The following is a 27,889-nucleotide window of genomic DNA, read 5'->3' as shown; positions in this document are numbered from 1 at the left end:
CCTAAAATGTGGCAGGAAACACAGCTGTACCCAGGAAGTATATTTGCAAAAAAAAATAGAAGTGAAAAAAACTAACCCTGAATCTAATGAAACCTCTACATCAGTAGTTCTCACCAGGTGAGACATTTGGCAGTGTCTGGAGACATTATTGGTTGTTGCAACAGGGAGAGAAGGTGCTAGTAGCCAGTGATGCTGCTAAAAACATCCTACAATGCCCAGAGCAGCCCCCACAATAAAGAATTATCTAGCCCAATGTCAAGTGCTAACGTTTAGAACCCTTTTCTAGATCTCACTACCAGTTTACAAAAAAATGGGAATACAGGAACATAGCACTAACGGAAAATAATCAGTGCAGCTCATAATATGAGAAATTCTAGAAGGCAGATGATCTGGTTTCTTCAACATATGAATGGCATGAGGGGGATGGGGGAAAGGAAGAAGAATTATTACAGATTAAAAGAGACTTAAGATATATGCCAACCAAATGCAATATAGTACTACACCATTTTATATGAGGGACTTGAGCATCTCAGATTTTGGTATCTGTGGGAGGTCTTGGAACCAGTTGCCTGCAGATACCCAGGGACAGCTGTATAGATCTTGTTTGGATCCTCATTCAAATGACACATTTCTGCAAAAATCAGGGAAATTTAAGTTGGGGGAATACATGAAACAAGACTGGCAGAATGTCGATAATTATTGGAGCAGGGTGGTGGAGATTCATTATTCTTTCCTACTTTAGTTTTTTGCTTAAAGATTTCCATAATAAAACGTTTTGTTAAGATGGATACTGAATTTCTTTAGATTAACTTTCAGTGACAACAGTGAAAATATGACTTTTCTCTTCTGATCCTTTCAAATAGTGAATTATAATAATACTTTTCCTAATATTAAATTCTCTGTATTCCTAAAATAACTGTCCCTTCTTCATGGTATTATTATTGTTTTAATGTACTGGAAGATTCTGTTTGCCAGCATTTTATATCTGCATTGATAGTCATAGTGAGATTGGTGTGTAGTTTTCTTTTTTCTGTTGCCCTTGCCAAATTTTAGTATCAGTGTTATTCTCACTTCATAAAAAGACTTTGAAAGCCTCTTTTAACTCTCTGGAACTTTTAAAGGTTCAAGCTAATTTAAATACAAAGAAGCTGGCTACTTTATTGACTTCAGCCACTGGAATGGTAGGCCTTCAGAAAAACAATTGGTTATCTCATTTCTTTTTCTTCTCTGTTTCCTAAAAGAATGAACATATACTGGTGCAAACATCACAGCTTATGGGCTGTGTTCTCAATTACTTTTTTTTTTTTTGGCCACACCACGCAGCATGCAGGATCTTAGTTCCCTGACCAGGGATCAAACCCTGCAGTGGAAGTGCGGAGTCTTAACCACTGGACTGCCAGGGAAGTCCCAACTGTCAGTTCTTTTTAATAGGCTATTTTTTAGAGGCAATTTAGGTTCATTGCAGTATTGAGCAGAAGTACAAAGATTTCCTATATACTCTCTGCCCCACACATCCATAGCCTCCCCCATTATCAACATTCCCCACTAGAGTAGGCCATTTATTAGAATTGATGAGCCAATATTGACACATCATTATCATCCTAAGTCTGTAGTTTATATTAGGGTTCACTCTTGGTGCTGTACACTATATGCATTTGAACAAATTTATAATGACATGCATCCACCATTACAGTATTATAGTATCATGCAGAGTAGTTTCACTGCCCTAAAAATCCCCTGAATCCCACCTATTCATTCCCCCTCAGTGGCCCAAACCCTGGTGACCACTGATCTTTTACCGATTCTGTGGATGTGTAGAGTCACACCTTCAACTTTGTCCTTCTCCTTCAATATTGTGTTGGCTATTCGGAATCTTTTGCCTATCCGTATAAACTTTAGAATCAGTTTGTCAGTATTCACAAAATAACTTGCTGGGATTTTTATTGGAATCATATTGAATCTATAGATCAAGTTGGGAAGAACTGACATCTTGACAATATTAAGTCTTCCTATCCATGAATATAGAATCTCTCCACATTTATAGTTCTTTGATTTATCAGGGTTTTGTAGTTTTCCTCATATAGACGTTGTACATATTTTATTAGTTTTATACCCAAGTACTTCGTTTTCAGGACTGCTAATGTAAATGGTATTATGTTTTAACTTCAAATACCACTTGTTCACGGCTGGAATATAGGAAAGCAGTTGACTTCTGTATATTAACCTTGTGTCCTGCAACCTTGCTATAATCGCTTATTAGTTCCAGGAGTGTTTTGGTGTATTCTTTCAGATTTTCTGCATAGACAATCATATCATCTGTGAACAAAAAAAAGTATATATATATGTTTAGCTGAGACTTCAGTTATGATGTTGAAAAGGAATGGTGTGGGAGGACATCTGTGCTTCGTTCCTAAACTTACCAGGAAAGCTTCTAGTTTCTTATCAAGTATGATGTTACCTATAGATTTACTGTAGATATTCTTTGTCCATTTGAGGAAATTCCCCTCTGTTCCTAGTTTGCTGAGAGTTTCTGTCATGAACGAGTGTTGGATTTTCTCAAATGCTTTTTCTGCTTCTGTTGATGTGTTTAGTATGTTATTTCTTTACTTGTTAATGTGATGATTATGTTGATAGATTTTCAAATGTTGAACCAGCATACCTGGGATAAATTACACTTGGTTATGGTATATAATTCTTTTTATGAATTGTTGGATTCAATTTACTGATATTTCGTTAAGGATTTTGCATCTATGCTCATGAAAGCTATTGGGCTATAGGTTTTTCTTTTTTTTCTTGTAATGTCTTTGTGTAGTTTTGGTATTAGAGTAATGCTGGCCTCATAGAATGAGTTAGGAAGTATTCCCTCTGCTCCTATATTCTGAAAGAAATTGTAGAGAATTGGTATAATTTCTTCCTAAATGTCTGGTAGAATTCACCAGTGAACCCATCTGGACCTGGAACTTCCTGTTTTGGACCTGATTCAATTTCTTTAATAGATACAGCCCTCTTCAGATTGTTTTTTCTTGTGTGGGTTTTGGCAGATTGTGTCTTTCAAGGAATTGGTCCATTTCGTGTAGGTTATCAAATTTGTGGGCGCAGACTTGTTCATATTATTCCTTGATTATCCTTTTAGTGTCTATTGGGTTTATAGTGATGTCCCCACTTTCATTTCTGGTACTAGTAATTTTTGTCCCTCTTTTTTTTCTGCGGTACATGGGCCCCTCACTGTTGTGGCCTCTCCTGTTGCGGAGCACAGGCTCCGGATGCACAGGCTCAGCAGCCATGGCTCACGGGCCCAGCCATTCCGTTGCATGTGAGATCTTCCCGGACTGGGGCATGAACCCGAGTCTCCTGCATCGGCTGGAGGACTCTCAACCACTGCGCAACCAGGGAAGCCCTGTCCCTCTTTTTTCTTAAGTATCCTGTTTACTTTCTGGCTTATTGATTTTATTGTTCTTTTCAAAGAACCAGATTTTGATTTTGTTGGTATTCTCTATTGATTTCCTGATTTCAATTTCATTGATTTCTGCTCTAATTTTTATTATTTCTTTTCTTCTACTGACTTTGGATTTAATTTGCTCTTTTTTTCTAGTTTACTAAGGTGGAGACTTAGATGATTGATTTTAGATCTTCCTTCTTTTCTAATACGTGCATTTAATGCTATAAATTTCTCTCCAAGCACTGCTTTTGCTACATACCACACATTTTGATAAGTTGTATTTTCATTCGTTTAAAATATTGTAGGGCTTCCCTGGTGGCACAGTGGTTGGGAGTCCGCCTGCCAATGCAGTGGACATGGGTTTGTGCCCCGGTCCGGGAGGATCCCACATGCCATGGAGTGGCTGGGCCCATGAGCCATGGCTGCTGAGCCTGCACGTCCGGAGCCTCTCCGGAGCTCCGCAGTGGGAGAGGCCGCAACAGTGAGAGGCCCGTGTACCACAAAAAAAAGAAAAGAAAAAAATTGTAAATTTTTTTGTGTGATTTCTTCCTTGACCCATGTGTTATGTATAAGTGTGTTGTTTAATCTCCAAGTATTTTGAGATTTTCCAATTATCCTTCTGTTACGGATTTCTAGTTTCATTTTGGTCTGAGAGCAGACACTGCATGATTTCTATTCTTTTAAATCTGTTAAGGTGTGTTTTTTGGCCCAGAATGTTGTCTATCTTGGTGAATATTTCATGTGTGTTTGAGAAGAATGTGTATTCTGCTGTTGTTGAATGAAGTAGTCTGTAGATGTCTATTATATCCAGTTGATTGATGGGGGTGAGTTCAGCTATGTCCTTACTGATTTTTCTGCCTGCTGGATCTGTCCATTCCTGATAGAGGGGTGTTTAATACTCCAAATACAATAGTAGTTCATTTATTTCTCCTTGCAGTTTTGTCAGTTTTTTGCCTTACATATTTTTACACTCGGTTGTTAGACACATTCATGCTAAGGATCATTATGCCTTCTTGGAGAAATGACCCCTTTGTCATTATATAATGCACCTTTTTACCCCTAATAACTTCCCTTACTCTCAAGTCTGCTCTGTCTGAAATGAATATAGCTATTCCTGCTTTCTTTTGAAGAGTGTTAATGTGGTATATCTATGTCAATCCATTTACTTTTCATTGATATGTGTCTTTATAAAGTGGGTTTCTTATAGACAACATATAGTTGGGTCTTGTTCTTTATTCACTCTGACATTCTCCATCTTTTAATTGGTGTATTTAGGCCATTGACATTTAAAATGATGATTGATATAGTTGAATTTATAGCTACCGTATTTATTACTGTTTCTATTTGTTTTCTATTTTTTTTTTTTTTTACTCTTCTTCCTTTTGTGGTTTTCACTGAGCATGTTATATGATTCCATTTTCTCTCCTTTCTTAGCATATCAGGTATACTTCATTTTTTACTTTTTATTAATGGTTTCCCTAGCATTTGGCATATACATTTAAAGCTAATCAAAATCCACCTTCAAGTAACAATATACTGGCTTCATGGGTAGTCCAGGTACATTATAATAAAATAACCTAATTCTTCTCTTCCATCCCTTGCATCACTTCTTTCATTCATTTCACTTATACATAAGCGTGTGTGTGTGCGTACGCACATACATAATCATACATAAGCATACAAAATCGGATACATTGTTGCCATTATTATTTTGAACAAACTGTTATCTCTCAGATCAATTAAAAATAGGGACTTCCCTGGTGGTCCGGTGGTTAAGACTTCACCTTCCAGTGCAGGGGGTGTGGGTTCAATCCCTGGTCGGGGAGCTAAGATCCCACATGCCTCCTGGCCAACAAACCAAAACATAAAACAGAAGCAATATTGTAACAAGTTCAATAAAGACTTTAAAAATGGTCCACATTAAAAAAAAAAAAGTCTGAAAGAAATGGGAGAGAGGATCTTCAAGATGATGCAAGAGTAAGATAGGAGATCACCTTCCTCCCCACAAATACATCAGAAGTATATCTACATGTGGAACAACCCCTACAGAACACCTACTGAACACTGGCAGAAGACCTCAGACCTCCCAAAAGGTAAGAAACTCCCCACATACCTGGGTGGGGTAAAAGAAAAAGGAAAAAACAGAGACAAAAGAATAGGGATGAGACCTGCACCAGTGGGAGGGAGCTATGAAGGAGGAAAGGTTTCCACACACTAAGAATCCCCTTCGCAGGCAGAGACTGCGGGTGGCGGACAGGGGAAGCTTCGGAGCCACGGAGGAGAGCACAGCAACAGGTGTGGAGGGCAAAGCGGAAAGATTGCGGCACAAAGGATCGGTGCCGGCTAGCTGTCACCAGCCTGAGAGGCTTGTCTGCTCACCCGCTGGGAAGGGTGGGTGCTGGGAGCTGAGGCTCAGGCTTCCTTCGGATACCAGGGAGAGGACTGGGGTTGGCTGCGTGAACACAGCCTGAAGGGGGCTGCTGTGCCACAGCTAGCCAGGAGGGAGTCCGGGAAAAGGTCTGCAGCTGCCAAAGAGGCAAGAGACTTTTTCTTGCCTCTTTGTTTCCTGGTGCCTGAGGAGAGGGGATTAAGAGCGCCGCTTAAACGAGCTCCAGAGACAGGCGCGAGCCGTGGCTATCAGCGCGCACCCCAGAGACGGGCATGAGACAATAAAGCTGCCGCTGCAGCCACCAAGAAGCCTGTGTGCAAGCACAGGTCACTATCCATACTTCCCCTCCCGGGAGCCTGTGCAGCCTGCCGCTGCCAGGGTCCCATGATCCAGGGACAACTTCCCCAGGAGAACACATGGTGCCTCAGGCTGTTGCAACATCAGGCTGGCCTCTGCCACCACAGGCTCGCCCCATATTCCATACCCCTCCCTCCCCCCGGCCTGAGTGAGCCAGAGCCCCCAAATCAGCTGCTCCTTTAACCCCGTCCTCTCTGAGCGGGAACAGATGCCCTCAGGCGACCTACACACAGAGACGGGGCCAAATCCAAAGCTGAACCCCAGGAGCTGTGCGAACAAAGAAGAGAACGGGAAATCTCTCCCAGCAGCCTCAGGAGCAGTGGATTAAATCTGCACAGTCAACTTGATATACCCGGCATCTGTGGAATACCTGAATAGACAACGAATCATCCCAAATTGAGGCAGTGGACTTTGGGAGCAATTATATATTTTTTTTCCCTTTTTCTCTTTTTGTCAGTGTGTATGTGTGTGCTTCTGTGTGTGATTTTGTCTATATAGCTTTGCTTTTACCATTTGTCCTAGGGTTCTGTCTGTCCAGTTTTTTTGTTTTATAGTTTTTAGTGCTTGTTATCATTGGTGAATTTGTTTTTTGGTTTGGTTGCTCTCCTCTTTCTTGCACTTTTTTAAATTTTTAATAATTTTATTTTTTATTTTAATAATTTTATTTTTTTCTTTCTTTCTTTTTTTTCCTCCCTTTTATTCTGAGCCATGTGGATGACAGGGTCTTGGTGCTCTGGCCAGGTGTCAGGGCTGTGCCTCTGAGGCAGGAGAGCCAAGTTCAGGACACTAGTCCACCAGAGACCTCCCAGCTCCACATGATATCAACCGAAGAAAATCTCCCAGAGATCTCCATCTCAACGCCAAGACCCAGCTCCACTCAGCAACCAGCAAGCTACAGTGCTGGACACCCTGTGCCAAACAACTAGCAAGACAGGAACACAACCCCACCCATTAGCAGAGAGGCTGCCTAAAATCATAATAAGGTTACAGACACCCCAAAACACACCACCAGACGCAGACCTGCCCACCAGAAGAACAAGTTCCGGCCTCATCCACCAGAACACAGGCACTAGTCTCTTCCACCAGGAATCCTACACAACCCACTGAACCAACCTTAGCCACTGGGGGCAGACTCAAAAAACAACGGGAACTATGAACCTGCAGCCTCAGAAAAGGAGACCCCAAACACAGTAAGTTAAGCAAAATGAGAAGACAGAAACAGCAGATGAAGGAGCAAGGTAAAAACCCACCAGACCTAACAAATGAAGAGGAAATAGTCTACCTGAAAAAGAGTTCAGAATGATAGTAAAGATGATCCAAAATCTTGCAATTAGAATGGAGAAAATACAATAAACGTTTAACAAGAACCTAGAAGAACTAAAGAGCAAACAAACAATGATGAACAGCACAATAAATTAATTCCCTAGAAGGCATCAGTAGCAGAATAACTGAGGCAGAAGAACAGATAAGTGACCTGGAAGATAAAATAGTGGATATAACTACTGCAGAGCAGAATAAAGAAAAAAGAATGAAAAAAATTGAGGACAGTCTCAGAGACCTCTGGGACATTAAATGCACCAACATTCGAATTACAGGGGTCCCAGAAGAAGAAGAGAAAAAGGGACTGAGAAAATATTTGAAGAGATTATAGTTGAAAACTTACCTAATATGGGAAAGGAAATAGTTAATCAAGTCCAGGAAGCACAGAGTCCCATACAGGATATATCCAAGGAGAAACATGCCAAGACACATATTAGTCAAACTATCAAAAATTAAACACAAAAAAATATTAAAAGCAGCAAAGGAAAGACAACAAATAACATACAAGAGAATCCCCATAAGGTTAACAGCGGATCTTTCAGCAGAAACTCTGCAAGCCAGAAGGGAGTGGCAGGACATATTTAAAGTGATGAAAGGGAAAAAAACCTACAACCAAGATTACCCAGCAAGGATCTCATTCAGATTTGATGGAGAAATGAAAACCTTTACAGACAACCAAAGCTAAGAGAATTCACCACCACCAAACCAGCTTTACAGCAAATACTAAAGTAACTTCTCTAGGCAGGAAACGCAAGAGAAGGAAAAGACCTACAATAACAAACCCAAAACAATTAAGAAAATGTTAATAGGAACATACATATTGATAATTACCTTGAATGTAAATGGATTAAATGCTCCAACCAAAAGACATAGACTGGCTGAAAGAATACAAAAACAAGACCCGTATATATGCTGTCTACAAGAGACCCACTTCAGACCTAGGGACACATGCAGACTGAAAGTGAGGGGATGGAAAAAGATATTCCATGCAAATGGAAATCAAAACAAAGCTAGAGGGGCTTCCCTGGTGGCGCAGTGGTTGTGAGTCCGCCTGCCGATGCAGGTGACACAGGTTTGTGCCCCGCCCCGGGAAGATCCTACATGCCGCAGATCGGCTAGGCCTGTGAGCCATGGCCGCTGAGCGTGAGCGTACCGAGCCTGTGCTCCGCAACGGGAGAGGCCACAACAGTGAGAGGTCCACATACCACAAAAAAAAAAAAAAAAAGCTGGAGGACCACTTCTCATATCAGATAAAATAGACTTTAAAACAAAGACTACTACAAGAGACAAGTACACTACATAATGATCAAGGGATCAATCCAAGAAGAAGATACAACAATTGTAAACATTTATGCACCCAGCATAGGAGCACCGCAATACATAAGGCAAATGCTAACAGCCATAAAAGGGGAAATCGACAGTAAAACAATCATAGTAGGGGACTTTAACAGCCCATTTTCACCAATGGACAGATCATCCAAAATGAAAATAAATAAGGAAACACAAGCTTTAAATGATACATTAAACAAGATGGACTTAACTGATATTTATAGAACATTCCATCCAAAAACAACAGAATACACTTTCTTCTCAAGTGCTCATGGAACATTCTCCAAGATAGATCATATCTTGGGTCACAAATCAAGCCTTGGTAAATTTAAGAAAATTGAAATCCTATCAAGTATCTTTTCCGGCCACAATGCTATGAGACTAGATATCAATTACAGGAAAAAAATCTGTATACAATACAAACAATACAAATACATGGAGGCTAAGCAATATGTAATAGCCAAGAGATCACTGAAGAGATCAAAGAGGAAATCAAAAAATACCTAGAAACAAATGACAATGAAAACACGACACAAAACCTATGTGATGCAGCAAAAGCAGTCCTAAGAGGGAAGTTTATAGCAATACAATCCTACCTTAAGAAACAAGAAACATCTCAAATAAACAACCTAACCTTACACCTAAAGCAATTAGAGAAAGAAGAAAAAAACCCCAAAGTTAGCAGAAGGAAGGAAATCATAAAGATCAGGTCAGAAATAAATGAAAAAGAAATGAAGGAAATGATAGCAAAGATCAATAAAACTAAAAGCTGGTTCTTTGAGAAGATAATCAAAATTGATAAACCATTAGCCAGACTCAGCAAGAAAAAAAGGGAGAAGACTCAAATCAATAGAATTAGAAATGAAAAAGGAGAAGTAAAAACTGACACTGCAGAAATACAAAGGATCATGAGAGATTATTACAAGCAACTATACGCCAATAAAGTGGACAACCTAGAAGAAATGGACAAATTCTTAGAAAAGCACAACCTTCCAAGACTGAACCAGGAAGAAATAGAACATATAAACAGACCAATCACAAGCACTGAAACTGTGATTAAAAATCTTCCAACAAACCAAAGCCTGGGACCAGATGGCTTCACAGGCGAATTCTATCAAACATTTAGAGAAGAGTTGACACCTATCCTTCTCAAACTCTTCCAAAATATAGCAGGGGGAGGAACACTTCCAAACTCATTCTACGAGGCCACCATCACCCTGATACCAAACCAGACAAAGATGTCACAAAGAAAACTACAGGCCAATATCACTGATGAACATAGATGCAAAAATCTTCAACAAAATACTAGCAAAGGGAATCCAACAGCACATTAAAAGGATTATACACCATGATCAAGTGGGGTTTATCCCAGGAATGCAAGAATTCTTCAATATATGCAAATCAATCAATGTGATACACCATATTAAATTGAATAATAAAAACCATATGATCATCTCAATAGATGCAGAGAAAGCTTTGGACAAAATTCAACACCCATTTATGATAAAAACCCTCCAGAAAGTAGGCATAGAGGGAACTTACCTCAGCATAACAAATGCCATATATAACAAACCCATAGCCAACATGGTCCTCAATGGTGAAAAACTAAAATCATTTCCACTAAGATAAGGAACAAGACAAGGTTGCCCACTCTCACCACTGTTATTCAACATTATTTTGGAAGTTTTAGCCACAGCAATCAGAGAAGAAAAGGAAAAAATATAAATTGGAAAAGAAGTAAAGCAGTCACTGTTTGCAGATGACATGATACTATACATAGACAATCCTAAAGATGCTACCAGAAAACTACTAGAGCAAATCAGTGAATTTGGTAAAGTAGCAGGATACAAGATTCACAGAAATCTCTTGCATTCCTATACACTAATGATGAAAAATCTGAAAGTGAAATTAAGGAAACACTGCTATTTACCATTGCAACAAAAATAATGAAATACCTAGGAATAAACCTACCTAAGGAGACAAAAGACCTGTATGCAGAAAACTATAAGACACTGATGAAAGAAATTAAAGATGATACAAATAGGTGGAGAGGTATACCCTGATCTTGGATAGGAAGAATCAACATTGTGAAAATGACTATACTAGCCAAATTAATCTACAGATTCAATGCAATCCCTATCAAACTAGCACTGGCATTATTCACAGAACTAGAACAAAAAAATTCACAATTTGTATGGAAACACAAAAGACCCTGAATAGCCAAAGCAATCTTGAGAAAGCAATACGGAGCTGGAGGAATCAGGCTCCCTGACTTCAGACTATATTACAAAGGTGCAGGAATCAAGACAGTATGGTACTGGCACCAAAACAGAAATAGATCAATGGAAGAGGATAGAAAGCCCAGAGATAAACCCACGCACATATGGTCACCTTATCTTTGATAAAGGAGGCAAGAATATACAATGGAGAAAAGACAGCCTCTTTAATAAGTGGTGCTGGGAAAACTGGACAGCTACATGTAAAAGAATAAAATTAGAACACTCCCAAACACCAAACACAAAAATAAACTCAAAATGGATTAAAGACCTAAATGTAAGGCCAGACACTATCAAACTCTTAGAGGAAAACATAGGCAGAACACTCTATGACATAAATCACAGCAAGATCATTTTTGACCCCCCTCCTAGAGAAATGGAAGTAAAAACAAAAATAAACAAATGGGACCTAATGAAACTTCAAAGCTTTTGCACAGCAAAGGAAACCATAAAGAAGACAAAAAAGACAACCCTCAGAATGGGAGAAAATATTTGCAAATGAAGCAACTAACAAGGGATTAATCTCCAAAATTTACAAGCAGCTCATGCAGCTCAACATGACAAAAACAACCCAATCCAAAAATGGGCAGAAGACCAAAATAGACATTTCTCCAAAGAAGATATACAGATTGCCAACAAACACATGAAAGAATGCTCAACATCACTAATCATAAGAGAAATGCAAATCAAAACTACAGTGAGATATCACCTCACACCAGTCAGAATGGCCATCATCAAAAAATCTACAAATAGTAAATGCTGGAGTGAGTGTAGAGAAAAAGGAACCCTCTTGCACTGTTGGTGGGAATGTAAGTTGATACACCCACTATGGAGAACAGTATGGACGTTCCTTAGAAAACTAAAAATAGAACAACCATACAACCCAGCAATCCCATTACTGGACATATACCCTGAGAAAACCATAATTCAACAGGAGTCGTGTACCACAATGTTCATTGCAGCTCTATTTACAATAGCCAGGACATGGAAGCAACCTAAGTGTCCATCAACAGATGAATGGATAAAGAAGATGTGGCACGTATATACAATGGAATATTACTCAGCCAGAAAAAGAAACGAAATTGCGTTATTTGTAGTGAGGTGGATGGACCTAGAGTCTGTCATACAAAGTGAAGTAAGTTAGAAAGAGAAAAACAAATACCGTATGCTAACACATATATATGGAATCTTAAAAAAATAAATAAGTAACGGTCATGAAGAACCTAGGGGCAGGATGGCAGTAAAGATGCAGACCTACTAGAGAATGGACTTGAGGACACGGGGAGGGGGAAGGGTAAGCTGGGACAACGTGAGAGTGGCATGGACATACATACACTACCAAATGTAAAATAGATAGCTAGTTGGAAGCAGCCACATAGCACAGGGAGATCAGCTCGGTGCTTTGTGACCACCTAGAGGGGTGGAATCGGGAGGGTGGGAGGGAGGGAGACGCAAGAGGGAAGAGATATGGGAACAGATGTATATGTATAACTGATTCACTTTGTTATAAAGCAGAAACTAACACACCATTGTAAAGCAATTATACTCCAATAAAGATGTTTAAAAAAACTTTATAAATAAATATAAATAAAAGCCTTTATTTTATCCTTCTTATACCTTAGCTGATGTTTTTCCTTTCTTTGTGTGGATCCAAGTTTCCTTTTTTAAATTATTTCTTTATTTTTGGCTGCGTTGGGTCTTCATTGCTGCGTGCGGACCTTCTCTAGTTGTGCAAGCAGGGGCCGCTCTTCGTTGCAGTATGTGGGCTTCTCATTGCAGTGGCTTCTCTGTTGCCGAGCATGGGCTGGAGGTATTCGGGCTTCAGTAGTTGTGGCTCACGGGCTTAGCTGCTCTGTGGCATGTGGGATCTTCCTGGACCAGAGATCAAACCCATGTACCCTGCATTGGCAGGCGGATTCTTAACCACTGCGCCACCAAGGAAATCCCCAAGTTTCTTGATCTATATCACTTGCCTTCTCTCTAAAGAACTTCTTTAACATTTCTTACAAGACAGGTCTACTAGCAACAAATTTCTTCAATTTTTGTTTGTCTGAGAAGGTCTTTATTCTCACTTTTTAAAAATTTTTTATTTATTTATGTATTTATTTATTTGGTTGTGCCGGGTGTTAGTTGCAGCACATGGGCTCCTTGTTGCAGCATGCGGACTCTTAATTGTGTCCTGCATGTGGAATCTAGTCATTATTGTTTAAAGTATTTCTTCTGTTCCTTTCTCTCTTCTTCTTGTATTCCCCTTACACATAGATTATACCTTTTGTAATTTTCCCTTTTGTGATTGTATATTCTGTTTTGTTTTTTCCAGACCTTTTTTTTTGTTTGCTTTCTAGTTTTGGAGGTTTCTATCTATTGAGATATCCTCAAGCTTAGAGATTCTTTCCTCAGATGTATCCAGTCCACTAATAGGCCCCATCATAGGCACTCTTCATTTCTGTTATGTATTTTTTATCTCTTTTTGGTTCTGATCTCTTTGATTTCTTTTTGGTTCTTTCTTAGAATTTCCATCTCTCTGCTTTCATTGCTCATCTGTTTTCCCAGGCTGTATGTTTTATTCATTGGAGCTCTTAGGATATTAATCATAATTGTTTTAAACCACCAGTCTGATAATTCCATCATCCTGCTATATCTGACTCTTGTTTCTTTGCTTGCTCTGTCTCTTCAGCTTTGGTGTTTGCCTTTTAGTATGTCTTGTAATTTTTTCTTGATAGTCAGGTATGATGTACTGGGTAAAAGGCACTGCTGTAGATAGGCCTTTAGAAATATGGTTGTTAAAAGTAGGGGGAGAGGAAATGTTCTGTAGTCCATAACTAGATCTCAGTTTTTTAGTAAGCCTGTGTTTCTGGGCTGTGAACTGTACTTTGCAATCCCCTCCCTCCCCAACCCTTCGTGGACAAGATAGCTGGAGTGGGCTGGAGTTGGGTATTTCCTTCCCTCCGGTCAGATATGCTCTGATAAAACTCCAGTAGGTTAGGCTCTGGTTAAATAATTTCTCCTGAGAATAGACCTTGCTAAGAACAGAATGTTCTGGGACTTTTGTGATGTCCAGCAGTTAAGACTCCATGCTTCCACTGCAGGGGGCACAGGTTCAATCCCTGGTGGGGGAACTAAGATCCCACATGCTGCGTGGTGTGCCCCCCACCCCCACCAAAACAAACAAAAGAACAGAATGCTCTGGCATATTCCAAAGTGGTTCTTTTAGTCCTCTGCTGATTGTCTTGTTGTGAAGAAGAGTTCAGGTAAGTTACCTGATTTTTGTTAAGTTTGTAATTATTTAATGAAAATGTCTTTTTAAAAGTATGTTTTCAGTTTCCTAAAAAGATAAACATAATTCTGCTCTTAGGTATTTACCCAAATGATGACAACTTACATTCACACGAAAATCACACATAAATGTTTAATAAAAGCTTTATTCATAATTGCCAAAACTTAGAAGCAACTAGATGTCCTTCAGTAGAGAAATGGATAAACAAACTGGTACATTCATACAATGGAATATTTAGCGATAGGAGGGGGGAAAAGAGCTCTCAAGCCATGAAAAGACATGGAAGAACTTTAAATGCAAATGGAAAGGGGAAAGAAACCAGTCTGAAAACGCTATATACTGTATGATTCCAACTATTATGTGACATTCTAGAAAAGGCAAAACTATGGAGACAGTAAAAGAATCAGTGGTTCCCAGGGATTGGGGGAAGGGAGGGATGAATCGGTGGAGCACAGAGGATATTTAGGGTTGGGAAATTATTCAGCATGATATTATAATGATAGATTCATGGCATAATGCATTTATTAAAATACATAGAACTGTACAACACAGTGAGCCCTAATGTAAACTGTAGACTCTAGTTAATAATAATGTATCAATATTTCATTAAATGTAACAAATATTCCACACTGATGCAAGATGTTAGTAACAGGAGGAACTGTATGCAGGGGAGAGAGTGGGTAAACCTTAAACATGCTCTAAAAAAATAGTCCGTTAATTTTTTTTAACTACTTCATTCAGTTCAGATTTTACAAAGTGTACCCAATTATGTGAAACAATTATTATTTTGAATAGAAACTTTAAGATTGCTAATTATCTGTTTTACTTATGAAATCTAAATTGTTGAAGCATTTCAGGACTAACATTTTCTATGAATCTGTAAGTAAGCACAGAGTTCATGTTGAAAAGTATTTAATTCTTTTCTGCTTTCTTAAGAAATAGAGTGGTATAGAGTATTGATTTTGTGTATTTGTGTATGTGGGTGTTGTTAAATAATATAGAGCAAGGATTTTTCATATTACTATATTAGAAATCTTTCCAAATACTGTAATAGCTAAAGTAATTTGGGATGTTTGTCGTGATTCTTATAAATTCTTTATAATGTAAAATACTCTATTTCATTGATTCTGAGATATCCACCCTAGGACATTTTAGCCTCTGAAATCCATATGTCTCTTAAAATCAGTGGCATCTTAGATTCAATGAAATGTGATGTCTAATAAGTCTTCAGGAGAATAAATTTAATAATTGTTACAGAATCATTGTAATTACTAAAAATGATATGGGATCATCTGATTTACTTCATATTTATCTTTCAGATGCTCTTTGTGTGGGTATGTGTGCAGCCATCCTCCTTCTTTGAAGTCTCATATGTGGAAGCATGCCAGTGACCAAAATTATAACTATGAACAAGTAAACAAGGCTATTAATGATGCAATTTCACAAAGTGGCAGGTATTTGATCTTACTGTTATATATAAATAGGTTATTGTTTATAATTATATACGCATTATATATAAAGTTAGGATTAAATCTACTAGTCTGCATTATAACCAACTCAAGGTTTGATGTGTTTTCTTTTGTTTTTTAAGAGTTCAGGGGAAATCCTCCGGAAAGACTGTATTAAACAGCAGTGAAGAAAGAGCCGATTCTCTCACTGGAAGTTCAGAAAATTTGGTGTCATCCTCAGAGCTTATTTCCCAGGCTCCCAGTGAAGTCGTAGGTACCAGCGAGAATGAGAAACTAAACCCTACAAGTAATACCTCACATAGTTTAGAAAAAAACTCCAGTCTGGCCCCTCCTGGCGTGGAGTATTGCGTTTTACTCTTCTGTTGTTGTATTTGTGGTTTCGAGTCTACCAGCAAAGAAAATCTTTTGGATCATATGAAGGAGCATGAGGGTGAAATTGTAAACATCATCCTAAATAAGGACCACAACACAAATCTAAACACAAATTAGGTGGAGTAGTTATCTGAAGAGGAAAACAGCAGAAGAGGAATCCTTTAAACCACAGTTTGCCCTTTGTGCTGTCCAATAACTTACTAGGCACAGAAGAAATAGTTGGTTTGATTTTTGAAGAAATCACAGATGTGACTTTGGAACGAAATTTGTAATGTAGTAAAAGGAATTCCAAATGGATAAGGGGTAATAATATTTAAGCTTTTTGAGTGAGGAGAAGTGGGTTGAGGAGGCAGCAAAGATGTACTCTTATCATAACCCTCTGTTACCTCTTAGTTTAAGTGTATTTATTATTAAAAGCTTGTTATAGTGTAGAAATGCAAGCAAGAGTTAAGAAAGGGCTTTTCAGGAACTATTCTAAAACTTACTGTTATGAAAGCGTCACAATCTTAAGCAGAGCTTAATTTTCTTCATTCTCAATTTTGACATGAATGACAACCCTCTTGTGAGAAATGGGAGGCACATGTCTGAGGGATTTTTGGTATCAACAAAGGAAAGAAGAGATCATTACAGGGCTTTGAGATGATCAACCTAAATCTTCAGCCAGATTGATAGGAACAAATCATATACTCAATCTGAGATATATTACTTTACTCTTTAGAAAGAAAAAAGAAAGAAAAGAGACCTCTAAATCCAAATCTAGATTGTAAATAGGCGTTTACAAAGTAAATTATTGTCTTAAATTTACAGTGAATGTCTTGTGGGCAAAGGAGAAAAGAGGTGAATTCCCACCAGCCTCAAACCAAATCTCAAGGTTCATAAAAATGGTGACTGGTTGAGCACAGTGCACTTCTCAGAGGTTCTTTTCAGAGTGTTGATGGAACACCCCAGCTTCTCAATAGTTACATAGGCCTTCTAATCCACTCTTCTAAACTAGACCAAGCTTGTTGTCTAAAAACAACAAAGTAGGAAAAATTGCATTTGCTCATCAGACCTTGGAAGTAGTTTGAACTGTTAAATAAAAATCATTTGTGGGAAGAGGTATGAAATTCAAAAGCCCCTTAAAATGAGTACTACTATTGAGATTTTACTTCCTGGAACTTTTTATTTAGTTATACTTAGCATAAGAGACACAACCAAATGTGGCTAAAATGTAGTAAAAATTCAGGTGGTTTATAAAGCGTTTAATAACAAACAAAAACTATTTGGGTATTTCCTATCCAGGAAATTGTATTTTGTTGGTGTGCAATAGGACACGTGGGAAGCCAACTAAAACTCGCCATCAGATAGATGTAATCTCATTAATTACACATTTGTATTACAGTGTATTTCAAAGAGTGAAGAGAACAGGATTTTTTGGTTTTGCTTTTGTCGTTCTGATCACTTACGTATGCATTGTTCTGTTAATGTCAGTTCTGCCTACAAGTCAAAAGGCGGCCGGTGCACCATGCGGTGCACCGTCTTCATGGTGCTCTTTCTGAACTTGACTCTAACATCTCCTAGAGCTGAGGCTGTGACTCTCATAAAGCTTAGAAAACATTGAAAACAGAATTTCTTGAATAGGATACTCTGTAGACACATTTTAGGAAAGAATTCTCTTCCCAAAGTCCAGGTATGAATTGAATGAATTAACATTTTTAAGATAGCATTAGGAACTATTTAATTGGGGCCAGGTAACCTGAAATACTGTCTGATTTGCGTGTTTTTGTTTTGTTTGTTTTTTATTTGCTTTTTAAAGTCTAATTTGATGATGATATTTGAACAAACAGAGTTGATTGTAACTTTGCAACTCTTTAATTTACGTAGCTTTAGTTTATTTGTGAAAGTCAATCCATTTCTGATAGCTGGTTTTTAAAAGAGAAAATGGATTCATATATACTAAACTATATTCCCCAAATCCACATGCAGTGGGTTTTCTCATTTTCTCCTGTTTTCAGAATTAAAACACAGTTATATTTCATTTCAAATTCAAAAATAAACTAAAATATTTTAAGTGGTTCCATTATTACTTTATTGTTCCCACTTAGTTTTTTCATTACTGGTAGCTCTGACTCAATGTTTCTTTATAAAAATCTATTATTCTGAAAATTAACAACCTTAGAAGAGTTTTTGTTTTATAAATTTTCCTTGGCTTTAATTTTATATAATCATTTGGAACATACTAATAACCAAAAAACATTCCCAAAATTTCAACAGTGTATTTTTAAATTAACTTTCTTCGTTTCCTTAAACTACTTCCATTGATTGTTACTTAAATTTGCCATTTGGAATCATGAATTTAAAATTTCCCTAGCTCATGGGAAAAAATTAACTCAGAAGTTCAAAAGTCTTTAAATATTCATCTGCTTCCAGCCTAAAGTACCTTCAAAAGCTTTCTCTTGGCCTATAGGAGGAACCATATACCAAGGATGTGTGTACCTTCCCATTATGATTTTGAGGCAAGCCTTAAGTTAACCCTCCCCACTAAGAACAACTGAATATGACGAAGACTATATATGCAATTTTAATTATAGAACAGATATTAAAATAATCAGCAGGAATTCCATTTATAGAAATAACATTTACTGGCACTAGATCTTTTGCCATGTAAAGCTCAGTATTTGTTTTTCCCTCTGAACACTTACAATTCTAAGATTTGACAGTGAAAATAGTTTTTAAAACACTTACTGGATAAGGCAGAGGTGGGGAGGGGGAAGATGATGCATTCTGATCATTATAAATAATACTTTTTCAGGGCTCTATCATTTTCTCTCTTTCTCTAATAATCCAGAATATGGTTGGTATCCCCAGTGTTCTAACAGTACCATGCCTATATTCCAGTTGACCTGTAGACTTCAAGTTCTGTGTCCAGCCAGTGCAGTGTAGTGACACTGACTGAAGCCTTTATTCTAGATCTTTCACCTATTTGAGGTAGCTATCAGTGGCTTTGTTATTATTTTCTTTGTCTTTTCTCACAAAGCAAATGGTGGGCACCTATGTTTACATTGTATCTTCCTGCAGTGTACTTGGCTTGACAAAGACAAGCAGGCTTCTCTTTTGAGACTTATTATATTTTTAGTTTTCATAGACACTTATTTAATCTTTTTTTATTGTACAGCAAGGTGCTCTAAGTAATATTCTATAAAATATATTTAATAGAGATTTGAGTTTGATATTCATGGACATGAATACATGTATTTTTTTAAGAAATAAGTATTGTGTAACACTATGGCATTGCTTCTATAGCCAAAGTCTAAAAATTTCTGGAACACTGACATGTAAAGACTACAGTTAATTCTGACACTGTATCTTATTAAAATAGGATGATTTGCATTTTGTAAAATTATCCTGCACATCAAGCTGCATGCCTTAACGCCTAAAACTCTAGGATTGTTTTCATGGTAGAACAGTTTATCTGTTCAACAAACAGTGAAGCAAGGTCTTAGCGCTACTTTAACTACCTTTGGAAATACTGTACAATGTTAGAATAATTTATTTTGCTTTACAGAAGTTTGTCATGTATTGACTTTAATATTGTATTTTGGTAATAAATTTTTTGTTAAAAACACTTGCCTCTAAGTTTTATTAACAAAAAGTTATATCCATTCTTATTTTGGAAATGTTGATTTAATCACTTAGAAATTTGGATTTAAATAATGAAGAACTTCCCCAGGCTTAAACTAAGGCTTATGATTACCCTTTGGTAACATGTTAAACTATTGATGACTAGCATTAAACTGTGTTACACAAAGGTAATTGAAAAAGCATTTAGATTGTTTTAATCTTCTTAAAAATTCAATCTAGGAACTCTCCTGGTGGCTCAGTGGTTACGAATCCACCTGCCAATGCAGGGGACATGGGTTCAACCCCTGGTCCGGGAAGATCCCACATACCTCAGAGCAACTAAGCCCACGTGCCACAACTACTGAACCTGCACTCTAGAGCCAATGAGCCACAACTACTGAGCCCGTGCCTAGAGCCCGTGCTCCACAGCAAGAGAAGCCACTGCAATGAGAAGCCCACAAACCACAACGAAGAGTAGCTCCCGCTCCTTCAACTGGAGAAAGCCCACGCACAGCAATGAAGACCCAACGCAGTCAAAAATAAATAAATTAAAATTTTTTTAAAAAAATTCAATTTTGTAGTTTTTCTCCTGCTACACAGTTCTTCACTTTATCTTCCAAATCACATCCTTATATGCTTTAAATTCTGATGTAGTCAAAGTGCTAAAGTAGTTCTCTTAACAGCAGTTAGCATTTTGCACTTGCATTGATCCGTTGCATTGGCAAGTGAAGCTAACATCATCTGACTGTATCATTGGTCTAGTTACACATTTGTGCCCTAGAATCCTGGGATACCTTGGCTGCAAGTGTCTGAGGCCAAATATTTCTCCCCAAAAGCTTTAATCCCTTGTCCTATCTCCCCAGGGGCAACATAATTATGTCCTATCTTTTAAGAGCCAAATCCCAACACTGTCACTAACCTCCGGATAGTTGTAGAAATCTCAGCATGAAAGATCCAGAACATGTGCAGTTTGGTAGCCACCAGCCACATGTGGCTATTGAGTACTTGTAATATGACTAGGATGCTAAGTGTATAATATACAACAGTTCTGAAGACATCGTTTTTTTAAAAAGTATCACAGTAATTTTTTTATATTGATTACTTGTTGAAATGATATTTGGGATATTTTGGTTTAAATAAAATTAACTTCACCTGTTTTTCTATGTAGCTACTATAAAATTTTAAATTGCATATGTGGCTCACATCATTTCTGTTGGACAGTGGTGGTATAGAAGAAGGATTAGTATACTGACAGCCCTTGTTTCAAATCTGGCATGCCATCCATTTTTGTAAATAGTTTTATTGGAACACAGCCACACCCAGTCATTTACATACTGTATATGGCTATTTTTGAGGTACAACAGCAGCACTGAGTAGTTGTTACAAAGACTGTATGCACCACAAAGCCCAAATTATTTACTATCTGCTTAATAGTAAGTCGTTTGATAGAGCTTGTTGACCTGTGACCTAGAACAATGGTATGATCTGTGCTTTAAAGCTCCCAGGAAAAAAAGCTTCTTAGAAAGCTTTATATCGCATGATTTTATAAATATATTATTTCGTCTCCTGTTCTTCTACAGCCCTACTCATAATTTATGACTTAACCTAACTCACTATTTCATCATCTCCACTACTTACGCCAAACACAATTTGTTTAAAATAACATAAAATAACAACATAATTAATTAATAAATAATGCCGCTTTTTAAAAGTATTGGTTTTCCTCCTGACAACCTTATGGTGCTGATGGTACCCTCTGCTTCACCCTTTCTGTGATGTGGTCATGCCACCGGCATATCTAACTGCGGTGGGAGGTAACCATGGCAGCTAATCCACTCAACTGCGGTGACCATTGACTTGCATAATCCAGGATATAAAGAAAAGTCTTAGACACACCTCTTTATAATGAATAACTTGTCTGAGTCTAAAATCAGGTTCTGGGGTTGGGTGGCAGTTGTAGTTGGCTTTGATGTAGAACTGTTGACTAAATTGGCAGATTAAGAAAAAGTCACAGTATTCGCCTACATAGATTCTTCCGAATCAAGCAGCAAAGATGTAAAATGAACATTTTTGGCCCTATAAATTCTCAGAGGAGTTTCTGTTTTTAATTGGTGCCATACAATAGACAGTATGTTTTGGTTTATATCTTAGAATCCAAATGACTGTAAGATGCTTAAACCATTTCCAGAGTCCTAGATGTGCAGCAAAATCTGGTTTGTGTGTTGTGTTGGGGGACTGTAGACCTCATTTTTCTGGTGATACATTAATATACTGCATCCAGTTTTCTCATTTAGACCATAAAGTGTTTGAAGATTATGACATACTTGGTTTTTATCTATTGATTTTTTTTCTTTTTCCCAGTATGAGTAATTCCTGTTTAAATTGTTTGCCTTACGAAAGTTGATTCTAGTAGATCTTCCTTTGAATTAAAAGTTTAATTTTAGGCATCTAATATACATTCTTACCATTATAGAACAAAATCATAAGATGTTGGTGTTGTTTTGTTTCCTAACTCAACCACGTTTACACTAGTTGTGTCACTTAATCCAGAGAGTAAAGGCACCATTCGGGACAGTTTGCAAAACTGAATGTAAGACAGATAGATACTTCCATGATAATGCTGAGGTAGATGCGGCCTTTGTTTGAAAAGGACATGATGTGTTAGGTGGATGGAGTTTTATTTACACAAATCAGAAAATAATAAATCCTTGACCATGGGCTGATAAAACAGACCCAACTATTTTATCTTTCTGATTTCTCAGCTTTATCCTCTGTTAAAAGGAAAAATTAAGAATAATTACCCATGTCATTGCCACTGGTATCAGTAATTGTAAAATTTTTGAGTTATTAATAAAGTATGTCATCTTAAATATGTACACAATAGAAAATTATGACCTGAAGAGACCCTCAACAAAATAAAACAAGTTATTCATTTTTAAATAACCTAATGTTATTTAACCTAATAACCTAATGTTATTTAAAGGCTTAGTGCACATCTCCAGATTTCTGGGTTTTTTCTACTTGTCATTTTATTAATTTTAGTATCCATAATAATGTGGCTGCATTTTACTGAAATAGACACATCAATCTACATCTTGCTCTTTTTTGTTTATATCTGCAATCCCATTTAAATTTAGTATTTCCAACCACAAAAGGTGTTAGAAAATTCTATTTCAGGCTAATGAGAAAAAGTACAGCAGGATACGGTTCAGATCATAAGCTGTATTTATTTCTGATCCTCTACAGCTCACATTCTACAAAAAAATAGTTATGCTGAAATAATTAAATAATCGTAGGAAACGAGCGGTTTCCAAGTTATCTTCATTTTCCAAGCCCTTCTCCATATGAAGCATGAGAATACAATTGGTGAGGTCGTGCCTTTCCATAATGCTAAGATTGGAATCCATGCAGGGTATCACCCTGTAGGTTAAAAAACTCTAAAATGAGGCTCTTCAGAATCTGTGCCCAGCTGGAGCACCCCTGTGCTCCGTGTGCAAACGCTGATAAAGAGGCTCCAGTGTACTATGTGACACTTTTTAAAACTCACTTTGTAATCACAAGAAAAAGTAAGTGTGGATCTTCCTAATGGGAGAGCAGTCACTGTGTCCCATCTGAAGCAAGGGGAAGACATGGGTGGTGGACGGCCTGCCAGCTGCACACTGAGTGGGTATTTTGCTACCTCAGCTGGTTTGAAATATAGTGTGGCTTTACCTTTTTGAACCTCTTATAAGTTCAGTATGTCTTCTATTTTCTGAAATGTGAAATTGATTTTATAATACCAACCTCAGAGAGTTATGTGGACTACATGAGAAGATCGTCTATAAGATACCTAGTTGAGTTCTGACAGTTCTGGATGGTGTTGGTTCGAAGCCATGTGACCTTGAGTAAGGCATTCAACCTTTTTTTGAGCCTCAGTTTCTTCATCAGTAAAACAGATGGTAATACTTAAACCTTGTAGGGTTGTTGTGAAGATCAGAAACCATGTGTATAAAGGGCCTGGCCATCTGTGAGCTCAAACAGTGGTTCCTATCATGGTTTGAGCACTCACTGTGTGTGCTGGGGGCAGGGACGCATTAAACGCCCTTATAAATCATGGTATCAAAGCTACCTGTTACAGCCTTGGAAAGAACTCTAAGAGCCATACTGCTTTGTGTTTTGAGGAAGGATACTCACAACAAAATATCATATCTCTTAAAATATACCCAAACAAGACAAACCTGGTACCTAGAATATTGTATACAATTCATGTCACATCTAAAAAGACAACAGCCTGGGAGAAAGTGTCAGAACATTACCCTGTTACCATCACATTAAGTTCATATAATCATTCTCTCACACCTATAAACCGCCATTAAGGACTAGGTGAAAATGGCCCTTTCCCTAAATCAGCTGATGAGCAGGCGGCATTGGCAAAACTTAGGCCCAGGGAGAGAGAATGGTATTTCAAACTGTATATGCTCAGTATAATCAGCCGCTAACTACACAGGATTGAGTGCCGTGCACTGGACCATTAGGGAAAGGTAACCGTTCTTGGAAACGGTGAGACATGGCCTGGCTCAGACCATGCAAAGCTCTCACACGGAACTCAGTCTTCTAACCATCGCACAAGGACTGTTTCACCTGCAGGACTCGGGTGCAGAGCAGTTCTAATTCTGAAGCATCCCTGCAGTCCAGCCCTAAAGCCAACCTCTTCATATGGGGTGCTGTCCTGTGGGCCTGGGATGTAGCTCTCCTCGTTTCACCGAAGAGACTTATGACCAGGTAGGAAAACGGCAGAAGGGGCAAAGATAAAATCCAAACCAGCATTTGCGTTTAACCACTATCCACTGATGTAACTTATTTCCAGTCTCCCCTGACGGCCCCAACACACACACACATACACTTATGCATAGTAAAAATACAAGAGAAAAGTTAACCTCTAGAATGTGTCCGGTGTTCCAACCACCAAAACTTAACCTGTATCAGCGTTTCAACCTTTTTTTCATTATCACATCCCTAAGGAACTTTTTTTTTAGACTTTTCCTGATCACCCCCCTCCATGAAATTTGAATACCTTAGATATACTGTGTATCTGCACTCTATACATTAAAAGAATAAGGATTTTTTCAACCCCCAAGAGCCAATTTTCTCCCCGTTGGGGGCGGAGGGGGTAATATCACCACGGAGAATGTATGCTCATATAAATGAACTGGTTGGTGACAGTTGTGAGAGGAAACAAACCTTGTTTCCTGGTATCTTGACTGAAAAAAACTTAAAGCCATCAAGAGACTGTGATTAAAAACCTCTCAGAGGTAGCTGTATTCGTTCCTCCATCATGTGGGGAGCACAAAAGGACAGAGTCTACCTACTTCAATCTCCACACAACTATCGGGGTCGTTTGAGTCCTAGCAGCTTTCAGGCCTGGTGAGATGCAATCAAGCCTGTGAATTCCTAAGCATAAGTCCTTCAGGCTAGTTTATCAGCATCCATGGGTGGACTCAGGAAGATTTGGGGACAGCACGTGGTTAAGTGTTAGTGAAAATCCAACCCAGTGCTGGATTAGCCATAATTTAAGGCATGATAAAATATCTGAATTTGAGGGTATTAAAAACACATACATTTCTGGCTGAAAGTCCTACTTCGTCCTACAAAAAAAAAAAAAAAAAAAAAAAATCCCAAGCCAGACAGTACACCTTGGCATCTGTTAGTAGGAAATGTCTATTTCTAGGGTTTTTAGACACCTGCTGTATATACCTGTTTTGCAGGGAATGACATTAGAGCAGTCCAAGGAAACAAACTGGAAAGACCAGCCAAGGCTGGTTTGTGGACTAGAAGAGCCAACATCTAGGAATCACACTTCGCCAAAAGCTTATTATGTGATAAAGCACCATCATCTGCTTTAATTGGATAACCTATTCGTGTCCTATTCAAAAACAAACAAGTACAATAGTTGTTCTAACCATGGAAGTGGGGGAAAAAGGCATAGGTGGAAACAGCAGACAAGTAGAGGGAAGGAGAGTAGCAGGTGTTGAAGAAAATGAACCAACACTGACAATGTTTACATAGTTTGTTAACTTTATTTAAGAGAGTCCTTGGATAATTATGCACCTATGCTAATCTGCCTATAAATTCCATTCTTCTAAACCATTACAAACCTAGTTAATACAAAGTTGATCAAAGGAAGAGAGAAAAAGTAATTAACAATATTACATAATACCTTTTCTTAAGAATCTCCCAGGGAAGGAGGCAAGTATTTTAAAGGCGGGGTCCGGGGTGGGGAATACGGGGAAGGACTCAGGTGTAATGTTGATTCCTGTGCAACTCTGGAATGATCTGTGAGCGCTGAGAAAGCTGATCTCCAGGACTCAGCATGGGTTGCCTAAGACCAAGAGTGCCAAACTAGGCTCAAAAGAATGCCGTAGACACAGCTGATCTCTGAGGTCTCTGACATGGGTCATACACAAGGAGTGTATAAAACAACCCATGGGATGTAGGAAGAACATATTAGGATTTCCACATATTGGAATACATAATGTGTATATATATGTATGTATACACACACATATACGTGCACACGGAGAGGACAAAAATTTTTCATTGATGAAGTTGTGAGATCAAAAAGTTTGGAGACCACTGCTCTGACTTTTATTAAGACACTTGAAAAACCAACCCTGTGGACGAGGTGGCAAAATAAGAATTGCATGAAACTACTGTTGCAAAAATATGTGTAAGTGGGCCAAACTGTCTTCAACTGAATATGTGTTTCTGTAAAAGAATACTCAGTATTGTAAAGATCTCATTTCTCTCAAAGACTTCTTTACCTTTTATACAATTCCAGTAAAACAATCTCCATGGATTCTTTTTTGGAAACTGGTAAAAAGATTATAAAGTTTATATGAACAAGAAAATGTGCAAAACTTGCCAGAACATGTGTTTAAAAGAAATACAGTATGTAGAACTGCTGCAAACTAGTTCTTTTTAAAAATCACTTAAACACAACAATGAGTTTACAAATAGGCCATATACGTACTGGAATTAGTATGTGATACAGATAATTCAAATCAGTAAGGTAGGAATGATGGTGAAACAACTGATTCTCCAATTAGAAAAAAAAAAATTGTCAGATCTCTCTCTTCATATTAAAAAGATGCAATATTTTTTAAAACTAGGAAAAAGTATTTTTAAAATTTTACAATCTTGGGATGGTAGAGGTTTTCCTAAGTATGTTGGAAAAACCCAGAAGCTTTTATAAAGGGAAGATGATAGATTTGATAACATAAAATTGAAAACCAATGCAAAGCAAAACACACCATATGAAGTACACAACACTGAGAAAATACCTGCAAGGTATACAACAGAAAGTTAATATCCAGGGACTTCCCTGGTGGTCCAATGGTTAAGACTCCATGCTTCCATTGCAAGGAGCATGGGTTCGATCACTGGTCAGGGAACTAAGATCCCACATGCCACGCAGTGTGGCCAAAAAAAAATGTTAAAATCCATAATCTATAACTAATCCCTTTATATAAAGATTAAATCGACAATTGGCCCAAGAACATGAAAACATAAATCACAGAAAAAGAAATACAAACAGCCAATAAGGCCTGATGTATCTCCACCTAATACATTTAAAATGATATATCATTTGTTGCCTAAGATTGGCAAAGATTAAAAATATCCATTGTTGGCAAGGACACTGAAATAAGACCCGTAATGCACATTGGTGGACGTGTAAAGTAATACAATTTTTAACCTTTTGTAATGTAGTTTGCCAATGTTTATCCTAATTTAAATTCTAGCAATTCTGTTTCTAGAAATATATCCTAAAGAATTACATAAATATAAGGATATTCTCTTTGCATTGTGTGTAATAGGGTAAAGCTAGAAACAATCTAAATGTCCAATTAGAGGGGAATATTAAATAAATTATGATACATCCATACAGAGGATGACTACTATATTGAATACCCATCATTGTGTAACAGAATTACCCTTAAACTTAGTGGTTTTAAAACAAAGATAAACGTTTATTATTCTTATCAGATCTGTGCATGAGATACTTGGGAGTGGCATGGATGACAT

The 27,889-nt window shown here is 37.8% G+C and overlaps 1 protein-coding gene and 1 long non-coding RNA gene across 6 annotated transcripts in view; one reads left to right on the top strand and one right to left on the bottom strand.

Annotated features, from left to right (window-relative positions):
* The window catches only part of ZNF507 (zinc finger protein 507), a 52,438-nt gene extending 34,210 nt beyond the window's left edge, over positions 1–18,228 (top strand). For all 5 annotated transcript variants that reach the window (XM_060085597.1, XM_060085600.1, XM_060085596.1 and 2 more), the window contains 2 exons: positions 15,707–15,841; positions 15,979–18,228. In XM_060085597.1, coding sequence (XP_059941580.1) covers positions 15,707–15,841; positions 15,979–16,345 — 502 coding nt within the window. In that variant the 3' untranslated portion in view covers positions 16,346–18,228. The remainder of the gene's footprint in view (positions 1–15,706; positions 15,842–15,978) is intronic.
* The window catches only part of LOC132480971 (uncharacterized), a 196,711-nt gene that overhangs the window by 4,025 nt on the left and 164,797 nt on the right, over positions 1–27,889 (bottom strand). The gene's annotated exons all lie outside the window — the stretch shown is intronic.

The sequence above is a fragment of the Mesoplodon densirostris genome, chromosome 19, assembly GCF_025265405.1.
Source record: "Mesoplodon densirostris isolate mMesDen1 chromosome 19, mMesDen1 primary haplotype, whole genome shotgun sequence".
Classification (NCBI taxonomy): domain Eukaryota; kingdom Metazoa; phylum Chordata; class Mammalia; order Artiodactyla; family Ziphiidae; genus Mesoplodon; species Mesoplodon densirostris.
This window is presented reverse-complemented; position numbering and strand designations above follow the sequence as displayed.